The 23,916-nt window shown below is 43.9% G+C and overlaps 1 protein-coding gene and 1 long non-coding RNA gene across 2 annotated transcripts in view; one reads left to right on the plus strand and one right to left on the minus strand.

Moving 5' to 3' along the window:
* Nucleotides 1–348: 348 nt before the first annotated feature.
* The window catches only part of ppfia4 (PTPRF interacting protein alpha 4), an 80,509-nt gene continuing 56,941 nt past the window's right edge, over nucleotides 349–23,916 (minus strand). The window contains exons 8-29 of the mRNA XM_061833372.1: nucleotides 23,723–23,857; nucleotides 22,449–22,532; nucleotides 21,704–21,835; nucleotides 21,547–21,609; nucleotides 20,947–21,044; nucleotides 16,431–16,560; nucleotides 15,897–16,072; nucleotides 13,003–13,231; nucleotides 12,885–12,920; nucleotides 12,575–12,696; nucleotides 12,273–12,394; nucleotides 11,840–11,921; nucleotides 11,673–11,754; nucleotides 11,367–11,567; nucleotides 8,608–8,670; nucleotides 5,950–6,125; nucleotides 4,655–4,752; nucleotides 3,675–3,850; nucleotides 3,274–3,342; nucleotides 3,007–3,193; nucleotides 2,808–2,905; nucleotides 349–1,586 (exon numbers count right to left, since the gene is read on the minus strand). Of these exons, the coding sequence (XP_061689356.1) occupies nucleotides 2,847–2,905; nucleotides 3,007–3,193; nucleotides 3,274–3,342; nucleotides 3,675–3,850; nucleotides 4,655–4,752; nucleotides 5,950–6,125; nucleotides 8,608–8,670; nucleotides 11,367–11,567; nucleotides 11,673–11,754; nucleotides 11,840–11,921; nucleotides 12,273–12,394; nucleotides 12,575–12,696; nucleotides 12,885–12,920; nucleotides 13,003–13,231; nucleotides 15,897–16,072; nucleotides 16,431–16,560; nucleotides 20,947–21,044; nucleotides 21,547–21,609; nucleotides 21,704–21,835; nucleotides 22,449–22,532; nucleotides 23,723–23,857 (2,520 nt within the window). The 3' untranslated portion in view covers nucleotides 349–1,586; nucleotides 2,808–2,846. The remainder of the gene's footprint in view (nucleotides 1,587–2,807; nucleotides 2,906–3,006; nucleotides 3,194–3,273; nucleotides 3,343–3,674; nucleotides 3,851–4,654; nucleotides 4,753–5,949; nucleotides 6,126–8,607; nucleotides 8,671–11,366; nucleotides 11,568–11,672; nucleotides 11,755–11,839; nucleotides 11,922–12,272; nucleotides 12,395–12,574; nucleotides 12,697–12,884; nucleotides 12,921–13,002; nucleotides 13,232–15,896; nucleotides 16,073–16,430; nucleotides 16,561–20,946; nucleotides 21,045–21,546; nucleotides 21,610–21,703; nucleotides 21,836–22,448; nucleotides 22,533–23,722; nucleotides 23,858–23,916) is intronic.
* Nucleotides 12,614–23,832, plus strand: LOC133507854 (uncharacterized). Its single transcript, XR_009796925.1, has 3 exons — nucleotides 12,614–12,780; nucleotides 22,479–22,570; nucleotides 23,732–23,832. It is a non-coding gene; the product is annotated as an uncharacterized LOC133507854 (long non-coding RNA).

Genomic DNA, 23,916 nt, shown 5'->3' on the forward strand with positions numbered 1-23,916 from the left:
ACTATAGGAATCGTTTGACCTCTGTAATTGCAAACAAAGGCTACTGTACTAAATATCAACATTGGTTTTGTCAGGTGTTCAAATACTTATTTGCAGCTGTATCACACAAATAAATCATTCAAAAAATTAGATATTGTGATTTCTGGATTTTTCTGTTTAGATTATCTCCCCTCGATGATTTTTAAGTGGGAGAACTTGCAATATAGCAGGGTGTTCAAATACTTATTTTCTTCACTGGATAGGGGGAGGGGTGAACTTTGGAGGTCTAACTGTAAAAGCACAAAGGAACACAACAGTCAATTCTTTTAAAAAAATGCTTTACTCATGTCGATATAGTGTCATAGATAACAGTACTTTGTTTTTTTTAAATAGCCAAATAATAAAATCTTGATATGTCAGCATTGTTTCACACCTGGAGTAAACACACAGTACTCATAGCTGCCACATAGCACATTACACCTTTTAGACACCTTGGAAAAAAAAATAAAAATAAAAAACTAAACTAGAGAAACAATTGTACACCTATTCAGCACTTCACTTGGTTCATATAGTGTGTTTTCACTGAATGAGGGCAGCCAAAAGTACTGACTCCTCACTGGCATGTCTCCATGGCAACTAAACAGGAAGTGATTGGACAGGAATCGGCAATCATTTGGAGCAGTTTCACATTATCACACGATATAATCGAAATGATGCAGAGCAGCGGCAGAGAGGAGCTACAGTGTTTACACCAAACAGCCACATAGCGCGGGTCGGATGATCGTATCGTTCACATATACGCGCACGCACACACGCACACTCCTCTGATAACAGCATCCTCTCCACTCTAGGCTACACAGTGTCACGCAGGAAAGGGGAGGGGGGCATGGTGTCAAAAGAGGAGGACAGCATGGAAGGGAACAGAGAAGTCTGAAATTGGACCCATGAACCTGTGAGGAGAACTCGTAGTGACACTTTGTCGTCAGCTCCTCCCACTGATACTTCGCACACTTACATCATACAGCAAGACACGCTGACACAAAGACAAAGAAATCATGAGAGAACAGTCACTACTGAATACAGGGCGATAGGTTTCATACAGCCATTATATCATTTTTCCATATATATTTCCTATATATATATATATATATTTATATTTATATATACTTTATAAAAAAAACGTAATCATCCATTTTATATACAGTACAGATACGATCATTGAGTAATACCTTGCATAACCGATAGAAGGATAATCTGTAGTGGTGTGTCGGTCATGTTGAGACTTTAGGAAGAGGACGATGATGATGACCCACAGCTGAAATTCGGGGAGCACAAAAAAACCACAATGACAAGGCTACTGGGAGCACTGGGTTCAACTGGGAGAGACCAGAGGCGAGTCTTCTTTACAGCAGCGAGAGCAGCTCGCGGCCGCTCTCAAGAGTTCAAGGGTCAGACTCGGCCTCAGTATTGCACGTGTCCGAAGTGAGGCGTGAAAGTCGCGAGGTGGGGCCGGCCGTCACAGGAGTGAACCCCCTGCCCCACTGGCACCCTGGTAGCACACTCTCAGAAGGCCACAAGCACGTGTCCATACAGGAAATGAAGATGCACTGGGAGACAGAAGACAGGAAGTCAGACTCGGGGGGTGGATTAGTGGTTAGCATTAGGGCCCTACCGAGTAATCAGTCTGTATTAGCCCTTTTCGAATCAGAAAAAAGGGGCATTTTTTGTGCCAATTTTGTTGATTTTAAGAAAAAAAAAAGACATTCAATCAAACAGTTTTAAAAAATCTTTTGCCCAATCTTTCACTGTTGTAAAGTGAAACAAATTTGTTTCCAGAATTTTATTCTGTCGAATATCGGAATTGGCCTCAAAAATTCCATATTAATCGGACCTTAGTTGGCATGCTTGACACTAGTGAGGTTCCGGGTTTGAAACTCAGCACCAGGCTCTCCGCGTGCTTTTATGGATTTTCTGTGGGTACTCTGGCTTCCTCCCACATTCGCAAAACATGTTAATTAGTCCAAGGCTCCAAATTATGATTTGTGACTGTTTCATTGTTTATGTTTGCCCTACAATTAGCTGGCAACCAGTCCATGGTGTACCACTCGTCTCCCCAAAAGTCAGCAAGGATGGACTCCAGGTTACCTTTCACGCTAATGAAGATAAGTGGTTGAGAAAATGGATGCTGGACCCTGCTAATCAACACCTGGCTGTCATCCACCTAAATAAATATGTGCCATACCTGAAAAAAAAACTTTGTGGTACACGAGCAGTTATAATTACCTTTACTATACCATACTTGATCACTGGATTTATTCTGTATTTCCATCCATCCATTTTCCTTGCCGCTCATCCTCACGATTGTCGCGGGAAGTGCTGGAGCCTATCCCAGCTGTCAACGGGCAGGAGACGGGGTACACCCTGAACTGGTTGCCAGCCAATCTCAGGGCACATAGAGACAGACAAAAGTCACACTCACGATCAGACCTAGCAGCAATTTAGAGTCTCCGATTAATGCATGTTTTTGGGTTGGGGGAGGAAACCAGAGTGCCCGGACAAAACCCACGCAGGCACGGGGAGAACATGCAAACTCCACACAGGGAGGGCCGGGATTGAACCCTTGTCCTCAGAACTGTGAGGCCAATGTTTTACAGCTGCTGCACCGTGTCACTAGGTGGCATTATACTGACAAAGAATTCTTCTGAATATTTTGGTTGCCATGCTTCTTTTTACAATTCTCGATCATTACTGCTTCGTACCAAACATATAAAAGACATGCACATACAATAAATTTAGCAGTTTCCATTATTTCTGTAGTTTAATCTTACCTGTTAGCATCAGGGTTCCTGTTAGTAAGCCAAAGCGAGTTAGCACGAGTAGGTCCGCACTGTCGAGGGGTCGAGCCTCGGGGACGCCGGGGGCGGAGCTTGGCACACATGGGTTATCAAGAGAGAGCACAGCACACAGTTAGTTGAGACAACATTCACACTCGCGTCAGGAAGTTCAGGTCACGTGGTCAGTCTCCACCTTCGGGCTGGAGCTGCTTTTTGGGCATGAGATTCATGGAGGGCGGCATGGACATGGAGGGCATGCGGAAGCCAGCGGGCAGCGTTTCCATGGAGCCCGCCATCATCCCCAACCCCGCCACCCCCTCCCGGGCTCGAAACCTCTTGCGCCACGACGGAGAGCGACGAAAGGACTTGTCGTCTCCGCTCTGCGGGGTGGGCAGAAGTTGAGGCTAGACAATCGTGAACAACATTTGGATGAAATCGACAATGTGACGCGTTATGTCACCTCCTCGAGTCGGCGGTCGGTCCCCAAGGCTAACAGGTTGTTGAACTCCCTGTCCAGAACCTGCCGGGCCTGAAAACACACAAAAAAAAAAAACCTAAATAAGTACTCAACAGCAACAACCAACACAAACAAACTTAAACGTATTTATTAATTGATTTTGTTTTCCACCACAAAGCAACATTTCTGATTCGGCGTTGAACTTGAGAACACTGATCTCAACCCTGTCAAAGCAAAACTGCATGTGACCCTTTGAACTGACAAACTGTTCTTCCGTATAAATGAATAAAAATCTTTCGTACCGAAAACGTGTAAATACCTTCTTTTTGTGCTTACTACATTTTGTAACATTGTCTCGTATTTGTATGTATGGAGGAAGGAGGGTGTATTTCGCTGTTCAGCACCTGTGTGTTCTGCATGGGAATCTGCAGGATGAGCGCCAGGCTGCTGTAGTCGAAGGTCTCGTCCAGGGAGACCAGCGCCCCGTGAACGCCGCTCTCCAGCAGGTTGCCGCTGTACTCCCTCAAACCAATGGACTGGACCCAGTGGATCACTTGTTCGTTGGTCCACACCAACACATCTAAAGCGAGGATAAGTGAATTCATTGTACTTATGTACAGGAAGAAGGATCATATGAGGGTATCTAGCAAAGCACTGGGTGCCGTGATAAAGAGGGAGAGAGCTTAGAGGGAGAGAGAGAGAGAGAGAGAGAGAGAGAGAGCATGAGCAAGGGAGATAAAGAAATAATATGTAATATGGATGTCCGCAGCAGTGTCAAGTGCCTGGCACACTCCCTTTGTTGGTTTGCAGGCCAGCTGTCGGTAAACTTTCCACGCTGGAACAGGCGGCGTGTGTGTGCGTGTCTAAACAGGCCGGGAGTCCGATTTGAACAACAGCTGAATCAAGTTCATGTCCACAGCTTAAGGTCAAAAGGGTGAGAGGGCACGCCGCATGACTCTGTGTGCTGTGGAACTCGGGGACACAACAGGCTTTTATGTGAACATTGTGGAGGGTACATTTTAAATTTGACAGAAAACCTTAGTTCACCTGCGCATGGTTCTATTTTGATTTAAAAGATTCTTCAGTTATGTGACACATCACGTTTGTTCCTAATTGTTGTATAGCAGTGCATTAACGTGTATGACACAGGCCAATTTTTACATCATTGCAATTGACGGAGACTTGATTGCAGCCTCCAGGAAAGAATGTCTGTTTTGGCGTCACCACTGCGTGTGTGCGGAGATTGTTGGCCTTCTTTGGCCCGACTATGTGACAGATGAAAGTGCAGCTGTCGCCATGCTTTGCTCACTATCAGCCACCAGGCCTTACAATGAGCCAAAACGTGAACATTCCCGCATCTTCGTTTTCTTTGGTGCAAATGTACCTTTCATGTCGTGTTGGCTGTCTTCTCTCCGGCGCTCCAATTCTTTCCTGTCATAATTGAGTCTCTTCAAGCACATGATCCCATATTGCAGACTCGCCCTTGTGAACACACAAGCAGATAGAGCCAAATATTAATAATCATACCAGAAGTTGGTCACAACATGTAGTCCCCTTCCTAAAATATTAAAACAAGTCGTGCTTTGACAGGATGTTTTTTTGTTCTTGTTTTTCTAACCGAAATCATCTCCCAATGATGCTGGCCGCCTACGCTAAAGTGCCCTAGTAGTGAAAATATTTATAAATATAATATGAGTATTTGCCTCTGGGGCGGCACGGTGCGACAGCTGGAAAATGTTGGCCTCACAGTTCTGAGGTCCCGGGTTCAATCCTGGACCCGCCTGTGTCGAGTTTGGATGTTCTCCCCGTGCCTGTGTGGGTTTTCTCCGGGCCCTCCGGTTTCCTCCCACATCCCAAAAACATCCAACATTAATTGGGCACTGTAAATTGCCCCTCGGTGTGATTGTGAGAGCAGCTGTTTGTCTCTATGTGCCCTGCAATTGGCTGGCAACCAGTTCAGGGTGTACCCCGCCTCCTGCCTGTTGACAGCTGGGATAGGCTCCAGCACTTCCTGTGACCCTTGAGAGGATAAGCGGCAAAGAAAATGGATGGATGGATGGATATTTGTCTTTGTTTTTCAGAAAAAAAAAGAAAAAAAAATCCAGGCCATGATTTTAAGAAGTTTCAAGTCCTAACCTTAATGTGTCAAGTTAGTTAACTTGGCAAAAATCAAGCAGGTCAAGTCGAGTCCCCACTATGTCTCAAGCAAGTCATGGAAGTGAAAGTTTTTCTCAGGCACGACATGCAGTATATTAGACACTTTGCACTCAATACTGTGTCTGTACTTGTGTTCAGCTGGAGGCTCTACTAACAAATTCACAATTGCACAGTTTTTGAAGCTTACTTTATGTTTGGCTAGCCATCAGCTCGCTAAACTGTTAACGAAGCTTATCTGTCTTTGGGGTTTTTAAGTGACAGATGAAGTTAACTATCATAGTTATCGTGTCTCTTATCTTTGAGTTACAAACCTTGCATGTTGCCAGTCTCTTATTCAAAAACATAATCCATATTTTCGAATGCAAAAAGGCCAGAGGACAAGTCAAGTCATGTATTGTGAACAGAGAGTCGAGTCTTGAGTCAAGAACTCGACGACTTGAGTCTGACTCGGGTCAAGTCATGTGACTTGAGCCAGCCTTCTCCCGTGTCGCTGTTGGTAAGCTACGTGGCCACGTTGCGGACCTGTGGAAGCTGTCCACCATCTTGAGGTGGCTCCTCAGGTCCTTCTTGGTCAGGTGGTCCAGCATGCGCGCGTCCACGAGACACTCCATGAAATAGGAGCGGTACTGAGGCAGGCCAAGGCTTGGCAACCACTCGTTCCCTATCCACTCGTGATTCATGTCTCCATACGCCAGCGTCTGCAAGGAGAGGCGCACTATTGAGTTTCAACAATTAAAGACTTCACTATGTGAGAGTCTGATTAATAAATCACAGCCTGTATGCTCGCAACAGCTGCCCGGGGGGGAATCACCTCAAAATGTGGAAACTGTATCTCGGTTATGTCACACTGTGTGGTCTTTCTTTTTTTCATTATTTACAGCCACAAGCGTTTTCAGATGAGAAAAGAGGTCATGAAAGCATAGCAAAAAAAAAACAACCAACAATTAATCATGGTTGCAATCCGTTTAGCCATGACAGATACAAGGTCCAGATAGTACGCATGCTGACTCGCTGAGAAACATAAAATTAACAAAAGTTTTAATTATGTTGTTGGTGGGACTTACCCATTTTACGAAAAAGACGTGCTTTTTTTTTTGTTAAACAAAAATTCTGCATTTACAGTTTACACACATATAAAGACTTATTCAGGGGATTTTTCCTCATTGGACCAATTATTAAAATGAAGATTTTGGCCATTCAATGTTAATATTAATATTTATGAATACTACTGAATATCTAAATGAGTACAGAGTACCTTTGACAATGTAATATGAAACGAAAAAGATATTTTGACAGTGAATATTACCTTGTGTTTACCTTTTTATTTTTATTTCTTACTGTGGAAGCTTGGAATTCAGATGTTTTACAGGACCAGCCTCAAACGGCATTTAGAAAAGTGTACATACAGTGAAGAGAATACATATTTGAACACCCTGCCTTATTGCAAGTTCTCCCACTTAGAAATCATGGAGGGGTCTGAAATTTTCATCACAGTCCAGTGTGAGAGAGATAATCTAAAAAGAAAAATCCAGAAATCACAATGTATGATTTTTTAACAATTTTTTTGTGTGATACAGCTGCAAATAAGTATTTAAACACCTGAGAAAACCAATGTTAGTATTTGGTACAGTATCCTTTGTTTGCAATTACAGAGCTCAAACGTTTCCTGTAGTTGTTTGCCAGGTTTGCACACACTGCAGGAGGGATTTTGGCCCACTCCTCCACACAGATCTTCTCTCGATCAGACTGGTTTCTGGGTTGTCGCTGAGAAACACAGAGTTTCAGATCCCTCCAAAGATTTTCTATTGAGTTTAGGTCTAGAGACTGGCTAGGCTACCCCAGAACCTTGATATGCTTCTTACGGAACCATTTCTTGGTTTTCCTGGCTGTGTGCTTCGGGTCATTGTGATGTTGAAAGACCCAGCCTTGACCAATCTTCAATGCTCTGATTGAGGGAAAGAGGTTGTTCCCCAAAATCTCACAATACATGGCTGCGGTCTACCTCTCCTTAATAAAGTGCAGTTGTCCTGTCCTGTGTGCAGAAAAAACACCCCCAAAGCTTGATGCTACCACCACCATGCTTTACAATAGGGATGGTGTTCTTGGGATGGAACTCATCATTCGTCTTCCTCCAAACACGGTTAGTGAAATTATGACCAAAAAGTTGCATTTTGAACTAGCAGGTCTTTGAGGGTAAGAATTCTAGCTGAAAGACAGGTGTTCAAATACTTATTTGCAGCTGTATCACACAGAAATAATTGAAAATCATACATTGTGATTTCTGGAGTTTTCTTTTTGGATTATCTCTCTCACAGTGGACATGCACCTACAATGAAAATTTCAGACCCCTCCATGATTTCTAAGTGGGAAAACCTGCAATACAGCAGGGTGTTCAAATACTTATTTTCTTCACTGTACTTCTTATTAGAGGTTGCATTCAAACAAAATCTTTCCAATTATAACTTTTGTTTGCTTTATTTTTAATAAAAAGTCAATCTGTAAAAAATGATGACTGAGGAACACGTGATGCCTTAATATCAATAGTGGTTATGTTTTGGCAGTGTTTAGAAAAACGGCTAAACGTGGCACACTAGAGGGCACCGGCAACTACTGTCTAACTCCCAAACTGCTTTCATGTGCGGGAGCTGGGAATTTATGTGAAACTGTGTGATCGGACCCCGACCCTTGTGAGGATAAGCGACTCAGATAACGGACGGATGGAAGTGTGGTCGGCCACATTTTGCCGGAGCAGCAACCTCACCTGTGCCCAGCTGCCCTCCTCATTCGCCTGAGTGGCAGCATGGCAGGAACAATAAACAAGTTGAGAGAACATGGTGATTAAACACGCGCATTTTGTACAAAAGGCGTCACTTTTCACTTGGAACTACTTTACATCACACATCTAAATGATTTGGCACAAACACAGACCCCAGCGCACATATCACATTAAGCACGTTACACGCCACAACCACAACCAAACACACACACACGCACACACATACTGTATATGACCAGCACAAGCACAGAGAGGCGTTAAGTGTCTGTAGTGTCTGTGTGTTTTTAGTGGACATATGCATGTCGTGGCAAAGACAGTGGGGGTGTGTGAGTGTGTTTGGTGAGAGTGGGGTAGAGGCGGGTGTGTGTGGGTGTGGTGGGGGGGAGCACCCAGATGGTACTGACCGCTTTGGTGGATGAAGCCAGGTTCTCCATCTCTTCGTGAGTCACCCACACATTTCCGGAGGACTGCTCAGAGAACGAGAACACACCGGAGCGTGGATGCGCGCACACACACACACACACACACACACACACACACACACACACACACACACACACACACACACACACACACACAGTGTGTAGTTTCACACACGACGTCCCCCACCCCGTCCACATGCACACGCATACAAACAAACACGCAACCACACAGACAAACATTTATTGTACAGTATTGAGTGATGCCAAGGGAGGGTGTGTATTTCAGGCTATATTTGTGCAACCACATGTGCATTTTATGGAAAGCTGTTGGAGCATTAATGTGATATTTTTCACATCCAGCTTAAGGTCTATATACAAGTATGCTCTCTGTCTTTACTACCACGACATTTCTGAGCACCAGTAGAGCTTTGTCTTACTAGTAACTTTATTTCAACTATAAGTATGCAATTCAACATTACTAGTAAACAACTCTGGCCAACGAGTAGGCATGTGTCACACACTAGTAGCTTCCTTATAATGGATATCAAATAAAAGCTCAAACGGAAGTGGATTTATTCAACATTCTCTATATTCATCTTAAAGTCTTAAAGTCATGCCCTTTATCCTCACTAATAGAGTTGGAATACGAGGACAGCGATATGTTACTAGGGAGGCAAAACTATGAACTAGTTGACAAATGTGTGCCACTAGTACTAGTGATTATACTAGTTAACATTTAGTACGTGTAGTATGCAGATGGAAACTCACTAACACTGCAAAGACTCAAAAGAATATGTCTTATTTTTACACCAAACTAATATAACGACATTGAAATTGGACTCATTACCTAAAAAGTAACTTTGTTTTAGACAATTTTCACTTGTTTCAAGCAAAATTTCACTTGAAATCCATCCATCCCTTTTCCATACCACTTGCCCTCACCAGGGTCCTTGTCGCGGTGGAGTGAAAATAGTTTAAAGTGTAATCAGATTGAATTTTGACAAAAAAATGATTGAAATGAATATTCTTGGTAAGATTTTGAGTTGTCATAGCATGTAGTTGTCCTAGTAGTATTACAAATATGCTTTACTAGTGAGCACAAAAGAATGTACTACTACATAGACCTCAAACTGGATATCAAGGACCAACATATATGACTTTGTATCCCGATAAGGAGGCTACTTGTGTTTGACAGATATCCACGGGTATAGAATGCTTTCGACTGACGTCACACACGTTCTGATTTAGAATGCGGGCACCATTTTGGTTTGGTGAATTCCCGTAAACACACGTAACTAACCAGAAATCTTTTCAGAAAGGCGTATGGATGGGGGGGCACTGCTATGTTCTCGGTTGCTCGAACGGGCGTTGTAAAGCGTCTTTCTTTCGACTGCCAGCTGTGATCAAGAACCAGTGCGAGAAAACGGAGCAGTTATCAACCAAACGGTGACAACTGTGGCTGTCTTGTATTAACATAGCTGATCTAGCAGCCAAGCACAATACTCGTGTGTGTGAATGCAGTGCATTTCTCTAAAATCTGTATTTTCTGTTTGATTACAACAAGTTTGCAAAAACGAGTTACCGCACCGCTAGCTGTTTCGTGAGTTGAGTTGAAAATGTAGCCGTGGAAGTGGAGAAAAAGGTGCGGGCTCCATTTGGGACTCGCCCAGGTTGAAAATCTCTCTCTCTCTCTCTCTCTCTCTCTCTCTCTCTGTCTCTCTCTCGGTAACAAAAACAAAAATAATAATCTACACCTCTTTCGTTGGTATAATCAACATAATTTAACACAACGCTGACTATAATCATGCGCGACATATTTAAATTCCATCGTGTGGTAAACTAACCTTAACACTGCGGAAACACAGGTTGCTAACGATGGATACCGCCGCATGACGAACCCAGCCATTGATTAAATGGTTGTAGGCCTCCAGACCTTTGTAATTCTTTAGTTGGTCCACGGTATAAGCGCTTGTCGAGAAGAGGAGAGAGTGGACGATGTCTGCTTAGGTTACCGACGCCCACAGTTGTGTACTCCATTTGTGTTTCTCCAAGGCATATGGGTGGATATTATCGATCAAAGCACACTTCTTGTTTGTTCTTGTTTCTTGAAACAACATCTAATGTGCACCGATAACTTTCCAAAGTGTTTTTAACCATCATGCCTCACTTTTAACAATCTTACGAACATTTGTGGAACTCCGGTCTATATGCAAAAGCACTAGAGTGAACGGCGCGCCAGTATAGTGAACCCATCCAGCATGGCCAGGTGCCCCGGATGTCGTCACGTGGTCGAAAACAGTTGATAGTTGGGTAGTGTCACTAGTGCAGCACAGTAGTTTATTAATAACGTTTAATTGCATACTATTGGACCAAATGTGGCATTAGTTGAGAAACAATGTTATTCTACTAGTGATCCAAAGTCATTTTACCAGTGTGCATTATCTTACGAATGAGGTCCAACAGAATACTAGTACATGGACCTGAAGCTGGATATCAAGTGTATTGAATGACAGCACCAATGGCTTTCCGTAGTGTTGTCTTCTCCATGCGATTCATGTTAGCAGAAAAAAACCCAACACAGGCCAAGGCATAAGAACCTCCCAAAAATGCAAGGCGTTAACACCTAGGGTGCAGGGGAATGGTGAACCTAAAGAGGTTTTCTGTGCATATAATCTTAATGAAATACAAGTTTAATGTAACTTAACAACTAATACGCACATCTGAACGAAGTGCGTATTTACCGTTCTGGAGGTCAGAGGTGCAGAGGGGCTGGTGAGCGAGACCATCTCCTGGATGGCCAAGCGCAGTTTGAGTCGATGAAGGGGGTTACTGATGCCGATCTCCCTCTGGATCTCGGTGTCCGACAGGGCGGACATGATGGCTCCACTTTTCACGTTTGCGCGACACGCTGCCACATACCATGCTGGCATGCCCACCCACAGCTACAGAAAGGGGCAAGAAGTCAAAATTCTTATGTAGAAGGGAAAAACAATGTTGGGTGAAGAAGAACAAGCGTGTCCATAGCACAGAAGATACAAAATTAGAACCTCTAGCCAGGAGACAACAGTTGGGCCGTCCCACTGGGCAAACGGTAAACCTCTTTTTCTGGCGTCTTCCAGGAGCTCGTGTCTGAAGATGGAATTAAAGACAAAGGAAAATGCGGGATTACCAATCAAGAAGGACAAGGAAAAAAATACGAGAAATGAAATTTTACTTTTTCTTCATCCTGCGATCCCTTTCTGCCTGGGTGCCCAGTTTTCCCAGAGTCATAGTGTCTCCAACAGCCATGTCAAAGTCTGAAATTCACAGTATAGCCAACTGTTAGTTTACAGTCTGCATCAGATTGTGTGACTTAGTTGAGTAGAACATGGAAATGTCCACAGGAAAAGAATGATCAGGATACTAACATGGACTACATAAAGTGAGGAGACAAAATACAGAGTTCTGGGAAGACTTTCTACAAAATATTGTTTATTTCCTGCAAACATAATTGTGGGGCATCTCACATTATCCTTTGGGAAAATGAAGTAGAATAATGATCCTAAAAAATACTCTACAACAATTTAATCCAAATTCAGACCCCTGTATGATTGATTGTTGGTAAAACAATGAAGGTCTGTCACCTAGACGACACACAGTGAGCCCACCTGTTAATGCTGGTAGGGGTTGTCCATCCCTGGCAAAATCCCTGTTCTGCTCCATTCGACCCCCCTTCTCTTTCTTCCCAAATAACCGGCCAATAGATGACTTGATACCTTTCTTCTGCTTGCTGCAATTAGCTCAAATTAGACATAATTTATGTCAGCTGTGAGTTAGCTGTCTTTGTTCTTATGTGTATGAAGCATTGGGATTCACTCCTCTGAGAGTAGGAACTAAACAAACACAAACCTGTCAGTTGCATAGTATTAGCTAATTGTCATCGGTTCCTGTAGTGTGATCGTGTTTTTACCCTCGTCCATCCTCCAGACTGCCTGTGAACTGAGTGAAATTGGTTTCCAGACGTAAACTGCGCGGCGAGGAAGGAGGCGACGTCTCACACTTGATCGTTGCCTTGTCCACCTCCACTGGTGACTGAAAAAGTCACAAATCTCAGCAAGTGGAAGGCGCAAATGGAGGAATTGGAAGACCAAAGAGGAGATTTATGGATGTGGTAAGGTAAGACTTCCAGATAGCTAGAGCGTAGGATGCGGAGGTCAGGAAAGGGAAGGAAGAGGAAGTGAGGAAGAACTCTACAAATTCACTTTTGCATGCAAACTTACTGCAACTTTCCTCCGGTGTTTCCTCAAGTCACTTGGCTATCAGTAAATAAAACACTAATTAAAAAAAACAAAACGTTTCATCTCTTAGAAAACCTAGCGTGGTCTGTGTGATTTTTACCAGAGTCATGATGCCAAGATGATGGCTGGTGTTGCGTGCGTGATGTTTCGGCGTTGAGTGGCCGCTAGTGGGCGGCGACGAGGATGACGCCAAAGACTGCGCCGTGGCCGACGTTGGTAGCGCCCGTGGTCGAAGCGTCACGTTGAGTCCATCCATGCTACCACTGTTCATACGGGACTCGATCTCGTCCGAGCGCAAGTCAGCTGACTCTCTCTCTACCTGGATCATTCTGTGCATAGCACGTGCAAAGGGCTTTATATTCCTGATTGGAGTAAATCTGGTGCAGTATTTAATGTAAATCTGTGCAGATGGGGGTTAGACCTGGTTTTCATAATATCGCTGAACTGACAAATTTCGGTGCCGTTGTGGGACTGAATACAACCGACTTCATTCATCGCTAAACAAAGTGGCTCCTCTAATTCCCTTTAAATGTGGTGCATTGACAATTTCACGTTTTGACATTTCTGTGCGGAAGAGGACGGACGCAGTGATCCATGCATGACTGGATCATTGGCGCAGCTCTTGGCCGGCTGGGCAACAGACAACATGAGCAGGCATCCTCATTAAATACAGCATGAGCCAGTGATAACCACTGGCAATTTAAATGTCCACATATCTATCCCCAGCCTGTGTTCGTTCATGTGCCCCCTGCTAGAAGTGGTTGTAGTCATTGCTTTGCAAACGACAATTCTCAAGTCTTTTCCCTCACGTCCTGAGTGAAGTCTCACGTCGAGACAGACAAGTCCCGAGTCACCCAACTCCCAAAGCAAGCCCTACACCTTTAGTTTCGTGTTCTTTCAAGTAATTTGAACAAGAAAATAAAAATCTGTTTTAGTGTACAGTATAATAAATAAAACATAAAATACATAATAATAATAATACCTAAAAATACATTGAGATGCGACGTAGGGCAAAGGTAGAGGTGGTGAAGTCTAAACAAGAGGCATATGACGACATGTACACCAGGTTAGATACGAAAGAAGGAGAAAAGGATCTCTACAGGTTGGCCAGACAGAGGGATAGAGATGGGAAGAATGAGCACCAAGTAAAGGTGATTGTGCTAAGTAGATGGAAAGAGTACTTTGAGAAGTTAATGAATGAAGAGAATGGGAGAGAAGGTACAGTTGAAGATGCAAGCGTGAATGACCAGGAAGTGGCAATGATTAGTAAGTGGGAAGTTACAAAGGCACTGAACAGGATGAAAAATGGAAAGACAGTTGGTCCTGATGACATAACAGTGGATGTATGGAAGCAATTTGAAGAGGTAGTTGTATATTTTTTGACCAACTTATTCAATAGAATACTCGCGGGAGAGAAGATGCCAGAGGAATGGAATAGGAGTGTACTGGTCCCCATTTTTAAGAACAAGGGTGATGTTTAGAGCTGTGGAAACTATAGAGGAATAAAGATGATGAGCCACACAATGAAGTTATGGGAAAGAGTAGTGGGGGCTAGACTCAGGACAGAAGTAAGTATCTGCGAGCAACAGTATGGTTTCATGCATAGAAAGAGTACCACAGATGCATTATTTGCCTTGAGGATGCTAGTGGAAAAGTACAGAGAAGGTCAGAAGGAGCTACATTGTGTCTTTGTAGACTGAGAGAATGCCTATGACAGAATAGCAAGAGAGGAACTGTGGTACTGCATGTGCAAGTCTGTTGTGGCGGAGAAATATGTAAGAATAGTACAGGACATGCATGAGGTCAGCAAAACAACAGTTAGGTGTGCCGTTGGTGTGTCAGAAGTATTTAAGGTGGAATTGGGACTGCATCAGGGATCCGCGCAGAGCCCCTTCCTGTTTGCGGTAGTAATGGATAGGCTGACAGATAGGGTAGACTGAAATCCCCTTGGACCATGATGTTCGCAGATATTGTGATCTGCAGTGAAAAGAGGGAGCAGGCGGAAGAACACTTGGTAAGATGGAGGCACGCACTGGAAAGGAGAGGAATGAAGATTAGGCGAAGTAATAACAGAATATATGTGCATGAATGAGAGGGCCGGAGGGGGAAGAGTGAAGCTCCAGGGAGAAGAGATAGCGAGGGTGGATGACTTCAAATACTTGGGGTCAACCTTACAGAGCAATGGAGAGTGTGGTAAGAAGTGAAGCAACGGGTCCAAGCGGGGTGGAACAGTTGGCGGAAGGTGTCTGGTGTTCTATGTGACAGAAGAGTCTCCACTAGGATGAAGGGCAAAGTTTATAAAACAGTGGTGACGCCGGCCATGATGTACAGATTAGAGACGGTGGCACTGAAGAAAGAACAGGAAGCAGAACTTGAGGTAGCAGAAATGAAGATACTGACGTTCTCGCTTGGAGTGAAAAGGTTGGATAGGATTAGAAATTAGCTCATAAGGGGAACAGCCAAAGTAGAAGGGTGCTGAGGATGGAGCTGCCAGGCAAAAGAGCGAGAGGAAGACCAAAGAAAAGGTGGATGGATGTTGTGAGGGAGGACATGGGGATAGTGGGTGTTAGAGAGGAAGATGCACGAGATAGGCTTAGAGGAAAAAGATGACACTGTGTCGACCCCATAACGGGACAAGCTGAAAGAAAAAGAAGAAAGAAGTGTACAGAATAATATTTTTACGTTTAAATAACCGATGCTGTAATGGTATATGTTGAATATGTCTGACATCTACCACGGTTGTCTGCAGACCTCAGGATCGAACTGTCAGCCTGCACCCCAACCAGTGGTCTACCTACTACGCAGAACTTGGACGTGGTCCAAGCTGATGTAGGTTTAGACTGATTTTACTTTTGTTGACATTGCGAGATTTACATGGATAATTTACATGAATAGTTCACCTTAACCCCGCCTTTTACCCCAAAGACATATGGGATAAGCTCCGCCTCTCCTGTGACCCTGGATAAGGTGTAGAAATGAATGAGTCAATGTCACCTTATCTCTTCATTGATAGCGTCAAGCTGCTCCTGCAGCATTAGAGCGAGAGTCTGAGCGTCCGATTGTCCGCTTGGGGAGAGCATGGTGGAGCTAACGTCGTCATCCAGGTCGGACTCGGGGTCGATGTCACTTCCGAGGAGGTGGCTGACGCTCCCTCGCAGCGAAGGATAGTCCTGTTCAAACACGCCGCAGACCTAGGCACAACAGACAAGCGGATGAGCGGTAACATTAAGTAAATAAGCACAACAACACGGATGGATAATGATGTAAAAAAAAAAAAAAGACATAGTTATGAATGTGAATGAACAACGGACTTACATTAGAGAGCATGTCCATGTCAGCAGGTGACAGACAGATAAAGAGAGGTTAGTAGAGAATGAAGTTAGGCATGAAGATCACTGCATGGAGCTTCTTGTCATAGACCAGGAGAGCACAGAAACATATTAGCAAAGCAGAATATGGAAAAGTCCTTTTTGGGCATTTAAAATGTGGCTCATGTTGCTCTGGAAAAGTACAAAATGTTGTCTGCACCTTGTTTGGATCATCGCGTAGTGCAGAGAGTCTGCCTTTTTGCGCCCGCCTGATCACAGTTGTGCTGTAATGGCCATCTTGACCCTCCACCACGGAGAAGCGAAGGTCGCTTGCACTGCCCAAATGAGACCTGAGTTGACAGAAAACAAAAACAAAACAAATTGGTGGAAAAAATAGAAGAAACACGTCTCAAAATGCCACACAATTCTATGCAGGAATTCAACAACAATATTAAACGGGAAAGTTTAGATTCAGCTTTTGCTGAGCTAAATACACAGGTTAATTTAATCGTGTCCTTCTACCATTTAGGGTCTTCTTCTTCTTTTCCTTTCGGCTTGTCCTGTTAGGGGTCGCCACAGCGTGTCATCTTTTGCCATCTTAGCCTATCTCCTGCATCTTCCTCTCTAACCCCAACTGCCCTCATGTCTTCCCTCACCACATCCATAAACCTTCTCTTTGGTCTTCCTCTCGCTCTTTTGCCTGGGAGCTCCATCCTCAGCATCCTTCTACCAATATACTCACTCTCTCGCCTCTGAACATGTCCAAACCATCGAAGTCTGCTCTCTCGAATCTTGTCTCCAAAACATCCAGCTTTGGCTGTCCCTCGAATGAGCTCATTTCTAATCCTATCCAACCTGGTCACTCCGAGCGAGAACCTCAACATCTTCATTTCTGCCACCTCCAGTTCAGCTTCCTGTTGTTTCTTCAGTGCCACTGTCTCTAATCCGTACATCATGGCCGGCCTCACCACTGTTTTGTAAACTTTGCCCTTCATCCTAGCAGACACTCTTCTGTCACATAACACACCAGACACCTTTCGCCAGCTGTTCCAACCTGCTTGGACCCGTTTCTTCACTTCCTTACCACACTCACCATTGCTCTGGATTGTTGACCCCAAGTATTTGAAGTCATCCACCCTCGCTATCTCTTCTCCCTGTAGCCTCACTCTTCCCCCTCCACTTTTCTCATTCACGCACATATATTCTGTTTTACTTCGGCTAATCTTCATTCCTCTCCTTTCCAGTGCATGTCTCCATCTTTCCAATTGTTCCTCTGCATGCTCCCTGCTTTCACTGCATATGACAATATCATCTGCGAACATCATGGTCCAAGGGGATTCCAGTCTAACCTCATCTGTCAGCCTATCCCTTACCACTGCAAATAGGAAGGGGCTCAGAGCTGATCCCTGATGCAGTCCCACCTCCACCTTAAATTCCTCTGTCACACCTAAGGCACACCCCACCATTGTTCTGCTGCCATCATACATGTCCTGTACTATTTTAACATACTTCTCTGCCACACCAGACTTACGCATGCAGTACCACAGTTCCTCTCTTGGTACTCTGTCATAGGCTTTCTCTAGGTCCACAAAGACGCAATGTAGCTCCTTCTGACCTTCTCTGTACTTTTCCACGAGCATCCTCAAGGCAAATAATGCATCTGTGGTACTCTTTCTAGGCATGAAACCATACTGTTGCTCGCAGATACTTACTTCTGTCCTGAGTCTAGCCTCCACTACTCTTTCCCATAACTTCATTGTGTGGCTCATCAACTTTATTCCTCTATTGTTCCCACAGCTCTGAACATCCCCTTTGTTCTTAAAAATGGGAACGAGAACACTTTTCCTCCATTCTTCAGGCATCTTTTCGCCCGCTAGTATTCTGTTGAATAAGTTGGTCAAAAACTCCACAGCCATCTCTCCAAATTGCTTCCATACCTCTATTGGTATGTCATCAGGACCAACTGCCTTTCCAGTTTTCATCCTTTGTAGTGCCTTTCTGACTTCCCCCTTAGTAATCATTTCCACTTCCTGGTCCTTCACTCTTGCCTCTTCAACTCTTCCTTCTCTCTCATTTTCTTCATTCATCAACTTCTCAAAGTATTCTTTCCATCTATTTAGTACACTACCGGCACCAGTCAACACATTTCCATCTCTATCCTTAATCACCCTGACCTGCTGCACATCCTTCCCATCTCTATCCCTCTGTCTGGCCAACCTGTAGAGATCCTTTTCTCGTTCTTTCGTGTCCAACCTGGTGTACATGTCTTCATATGCCTCTTGTTTAGCCTTTGCCACCTCTACCTTTGCCCTACGTCGCATCTCGATGTACTCCTTTCGCCTCTCCTCAGTCCTCTCAGTATCCCACTTCTTCTTCGCTAATCTCTTTCCTTGTATTACTCCCTGTATTTTGGGGTTCCACCACCAAGTCTCCTTCTCCCCTTTCCTACCAGATGACACACCAAGTACTCTCCTGCCTGTCTCTCTGATCACCTTGGCTGTCGTCGTCCAGTCTTCCGGGAGCTTCGGTTGTCCATCGAGAGCCTGTCTCACCTCTTTCCGGAAGGCCGCACAACATTCTTCCTTTCTCAGCTTCCACCACATGGTTCTCTGCTCTACCTTTGTCTTCTTAATCTTCCTACCCACCACCAGAGTCATCCTACACACTACCATCCTATGCTGTCGAGCTACACTCTCCCCTATCACTACTTTACAGTCAGTAACCTCCTTCAGATTACATCGTCTGCACAAAATATAATCTACCTGCGTGGTTCTACCTCCGCTCTTGTAGGTCACTATGTGTTCCTCCCTCTTCTGGAAATAAGTGTTCACTACAGCCATCTCCATCCTTTTTGCAAAGTCCACCACCATCTGCCCTTCAAAGTTCCTTTCCTGGATGCCGTACTTACCCATCACTTCTTCATCGCCCCTGTTTCCTTTACCAATATGTCCATTACAATCTGCACCAATCACAACTCTCTCGCTGTCTGGGATGCTCAGAACTACTTCATCTAGTTCCTTCCAGAATTTCTCTTTCAACTCTAGGTCACATCCTACCTGTGGTGCATAGCCGCTAACCACATTATACATAACACCCTCAATTTCAAATTTTAGTCTCATCACTCGATCTGATACTCTTTTCACCTCCAAGACATTCTTAGCCAGCTCTTCCTTTAAAATAACCCCTACTCCATTTCTCTTCCCATCTACTCCGTGGTAGAATAATTTAAACCCTGCTCCCAAACTTCTAGCCTTACTACCTTTCCACCTGCTCTCTTGGATGCACAGAATATCAACCTTTCTCCTAATCATCATGTCAACCAACTCCTGTGCTTTTCCTGTCATAGTCCCAACATTCAAAGTCCCTACACTCAGTTGTAGGCTCTGTGCATTCCTCTTTTTCTTCTGACGCTGGATCCGGTTTCCTCCTCTTCTTTGTCTTCGACCCACAGTAGCTGAATTTCCACCGACGCCTGCAGGTTAGCAGTGCCGGGGGCGGGCGTTGTTAACCCGGGCCACGACCGATCCGGTATGGGATTCTTTAGATGAACGCTCATATTTGTTTGGCACAGTTTTTACGCCGGATGCCCTTCCTGACGCAACCCTCTGCATTTATCCGGGCTTGGGACCGGCCTACAGATTGCACTGGTTTGTGCCCCCATAGGGCTGCATTCCTTCTACCATTTAGGGTAAGATTATGAAATTGTTCTGCTTGTCACAATGTATCAATGCTTCGATAAACATACATCTGCAGGAAATAAATGATCAATTTTGTAAATTCCAGCATTGGTTGCTAGCATTTATTGGTGGAGCCAAAAGACACAGACTGGTACACAAGTCCAGCTGTTGTCACAAATATGAAGACTATCCATCCATCCATCCATCCATCCATCCATCCATCCATCCATCCATCCATCCATCCATCCATCCATCCATCCATCCATCCATCCATCCATCCATCCATCCATCCATCCATCCATCCATCCATCCATCCATCCTCATGCAGGTCGCGGGGCAAGCTGGAACTTATCCCAGCTGTCAACGGGCAGGAGGCGGGGTACACCCTGAACTGGTTGCCAGCCAATCGCAGGGCACATGGAGACAAACAGCCGGACTCACAATCACACCTATGGGCAATTTAGATTGGCCAATTAATGTTACTTGTTTTTGGGACGTGGGAGGAAAGTGGAGTGCTCGGGTCCTCAGAACTATGAGGCCAACGCTTTAACAGCTGATCCACCGTGCTGCCGATATGAAGACTAGAGTCAACTAATCGATGTGCCTACATAGTGGCCATGTTGTGATGGGCGACGTTGCTATCAAAGGCAACGCATGGAGATTAGCTCAGTGTTGCCCTTAGCATGAAGCTCAAAAGCGAAGTGTCTATTCATGTTTATGGTTGTTGCTTTTGAGCGCTTTGGTACAGCATACAGTTGTTGTTTTTTGGCAGCCAATCACAGAGGTGGTGGTAAAAGGAAGTGCGCTAACCTCGTGGCTCACGAAAGTGACGCCAACTCGCTACCGTGGAAAAAGATTTCTTGGTAGAAAAGGTGAAAGGCCAACTTTTCAAAGATGTTGAAACTTTTGTGTACATTTATTTCCAGTACATTTCCATTGTGCTGGGTGCATTTAGGCCACAAATTCAAATTTAAATTAACGGGCAAATGTCTAACAGAAGACCCCTCACCCCTATTAGTCCAGGTTTCACTGTACTATGGTATGCAAATGTGTTTGTACCGAGGGTGACTTGAACTTCCATCTCCAAATGCCCCACTTCGGCGTTTCAAATGGTCAATCTCGTTCCTCAGTTTCTCAATCTCGCCAATCAGACGTTCCTGCGATGAAAGACATTTTTAACCTTAAGTCAAATCTTTCAAAATCACACAACAAATCAAAGAAATAAAGATAATCAAAAAGAATGTGAAAAGTTTACTGGTGTTAGAGTCTTTTGTAATGCTTTTGAGTAAATGCCTGTAGTTTATAGTCATGGAACAGCCTTTAACCAATTAGTCAATTCAGTAAAAAAAATAAAGTGAGGAAACCACTACCTTATAATAATGCATTCAATAGAGATATTGGTTAATATTCAAATAGAACCATAACAGCTCGTGTTCCTCGTTGTACTGTATAGGTAGCACTACTGCCAACCAAGTCAACCAACCAACTGGCCAAAATTACATTATTTGTAGAAGTGTTTGTTATTATTATGTGTGTGACATCTCGGAAAATCCAAACATTAAAAATAAATAATTATATGCAGTATTTAATTTCAGCCCATGGCGAAAACGACTAATTATTTGAATACATCAGTTTCAAATTGATTTCAAGGGCACTGACCCGTGTGTGGTGGAACTCTTCCAGCTGTTTCTGACAGTTCTCAAGATCTTGAATAAGGGAGTTCTAGACACAAAGACAATGAAGTTATGTCAAAACATTGATAAAATGTGCAAATTGCTACTTCATTTGAAACTAGTATGAAGTGCGTTGGCCCCGCCTTGTCCTCCAGCGCAGCCATGCGTTCTTTCAAATGGAGCTGCAGCCGTTCATTGGACTCCGTGAGGAGACGGTCCACGGTGTCGGATAAACGCTTGTTGTGTTCTTCGTTCATCTTCTCCCGCTGACGAGCCTGACGAACGCACACAAGACCAGACTTCATTTTCTTTGTGTATGCTGCTTAATCGAGACCTTTCTGGATGGATTGATCAGAGCATTTAATTTTCTGCTTCGTCAAAGAAGATACTGTATACTGTACTGTGGGTCAGCTCGGTAAACAATGTATCTCGCTTAATTACAGCCATATTTGTGGCACTAAAAAGAGATGCATATTGAATCATTTGAGGCAGACAAACACACCAAAATTCTCAAAGTGCGACTTCTACTAAATATTGACAGAATGGCGGTGAGAGCCAAAAATGAGCCTAGGGCGAATTATTCCAAATCTAAAGAAACTGTAGCAGCAAATCACTCATTTTTGGGGGAAGGGCGAATGGGTGCATGTGTCGCGAGGATGATATGTGGATTTAGTTCAAATTCATGCAACAATGAACCAGGAAAAAGATGTGTGTGTGTGTGTGTGTGTGTGTTTGAGCGTATGCATGAAGGAGCACAGAGGCGAGGCGTCTAACTAATGTGAAGCATCAGTCAGCACGCACGTACACACGCATACACACACACACCGAGAGGTCAGAGAGACCCTGCAGGGCACACACACATTCTTTTACCCAAACACACATACAGACCCTTCCTAGTTCTTGGTTTTTCTCTTCCAGTTGTGACTCCAGCTGTCTGAGCCTCTCCTCCACGTTGCCATGGCGCTCCTCAGCCTGAAAGGGGAGACACTTACTCATGCATCTGCATGCAGGTAGATCCTCCAATTCCTTGTGAGGTGAAAACATACATTTTTTAAAAATACAATATACATTAGGGATGTAACGATATGTAAATGGCAGGGTTCGGTTTTATCACGGTTTTAATCTCATGGTAGAATAATATTAAGATGTTGTCGAGAGACTCACGGTACTGGTGGAGTGGATTGGGCACACGCAGCAGAACCAAAGGAACTCTCTTTCTGTCACTGGCCGAATCTTTCTCGATAGGCTTTAGTAGTTTTTGTGCTCGTCTCCAAAGGTTTTTGTGAAAAAGACATCTTCAAATTATTTATCAAATTCCTTCTACATTCCTTCTATCCTTGTGTGTTTTGTATACATTACTTCCACATTGATAACAGAGCATTAGCTAAGAGACTTGCCTGCCTAGAGTCACCCCAAAACCAAATGAGCTCAGTGGCTCATTTTACACCATGGCAAAAAAAAACAAAACACAAAAAACACGACGGTCAGGGTCGTGCACAGATAAACCCAAAGTAGTGATCAAGCAAAAAAAAAAAAAAAAAAAGAGCCGTTCTTGGTCTAGCACCTACCTTTTTGGCAAGGACAATTTCCTCTTAACAAGTATTTTTTAAACTTCTGTCATATATGACAAAACAATTGAATAGATACAAACAAAATGACTCTATATACAGTTACAGCAGAAACAATAAAAAATAAAAACAAATATTACTAACAATCCCTGAAAATACCATATTTAAACCACAGCTTCTGCCTTATATTGAGACATTATCATTTGTTTAAACCTTATTTTAAAATGATTAATGTAGAGAGATTTTTAAGAGGATTTAAGAAGACCAGAGTGCATGTATATCCTGCCAACTAGTGGTACTCGTACTGCCAACTCGTCGTATTTGATTGCTATTTAACACTTGAGGAGGGTGTGGCACACCCTCAACATTTGAGAGTGGAGACAATGGCTAGATGTATTTTTAACATATTTTGAATCCTTATTTTATATGCTTGGCAATTTCTTTCATCCTTAGAATTTGCTAGGGTTGTTGACAAGACTTTGGATTGTGTCAGATTTGGTCGGACGTATACTTTACGGATGTTTGTTACTTGCCGACTCTTCTATTTGTTTGAATAGTCATGAAGTTTCAAACGTGTGTGTGTATTTATGTGACCTTGGACAGTGCCGCCACTCGTTGCGCCAGCTCAGCCTCCACCTCTGGCAGCGTCTCAGCCTTCCTCATGGTTTGAGCCAACCTCTGCTCTGCCATCTCCAGCATCTCTTGTAGCTGGCGCACCTTCTCCTCACTCTGACTCACAAACACATAACGCACACAGACTGGAGCGAAGTGGGACAGCTGTGCAACTG

The sequence above is a fragment of the Syngnathoides biaculeatus genome, chromosome 10, assembly GCF_019802595.1.
Source record: "Syngnathoides biaculeatus isolate LvHL_M chromosome 10, ASM1980259v1, whole genome shotgun sequence".
Classification (NCBI taxonomy): domain Eukaryota; kingdom Metazoa; phylum Chordata; class Actinopteri; order Syngnathiformes; family Syngnathidae; genus Syngnathoides; species Syngnathoides biaculeatus.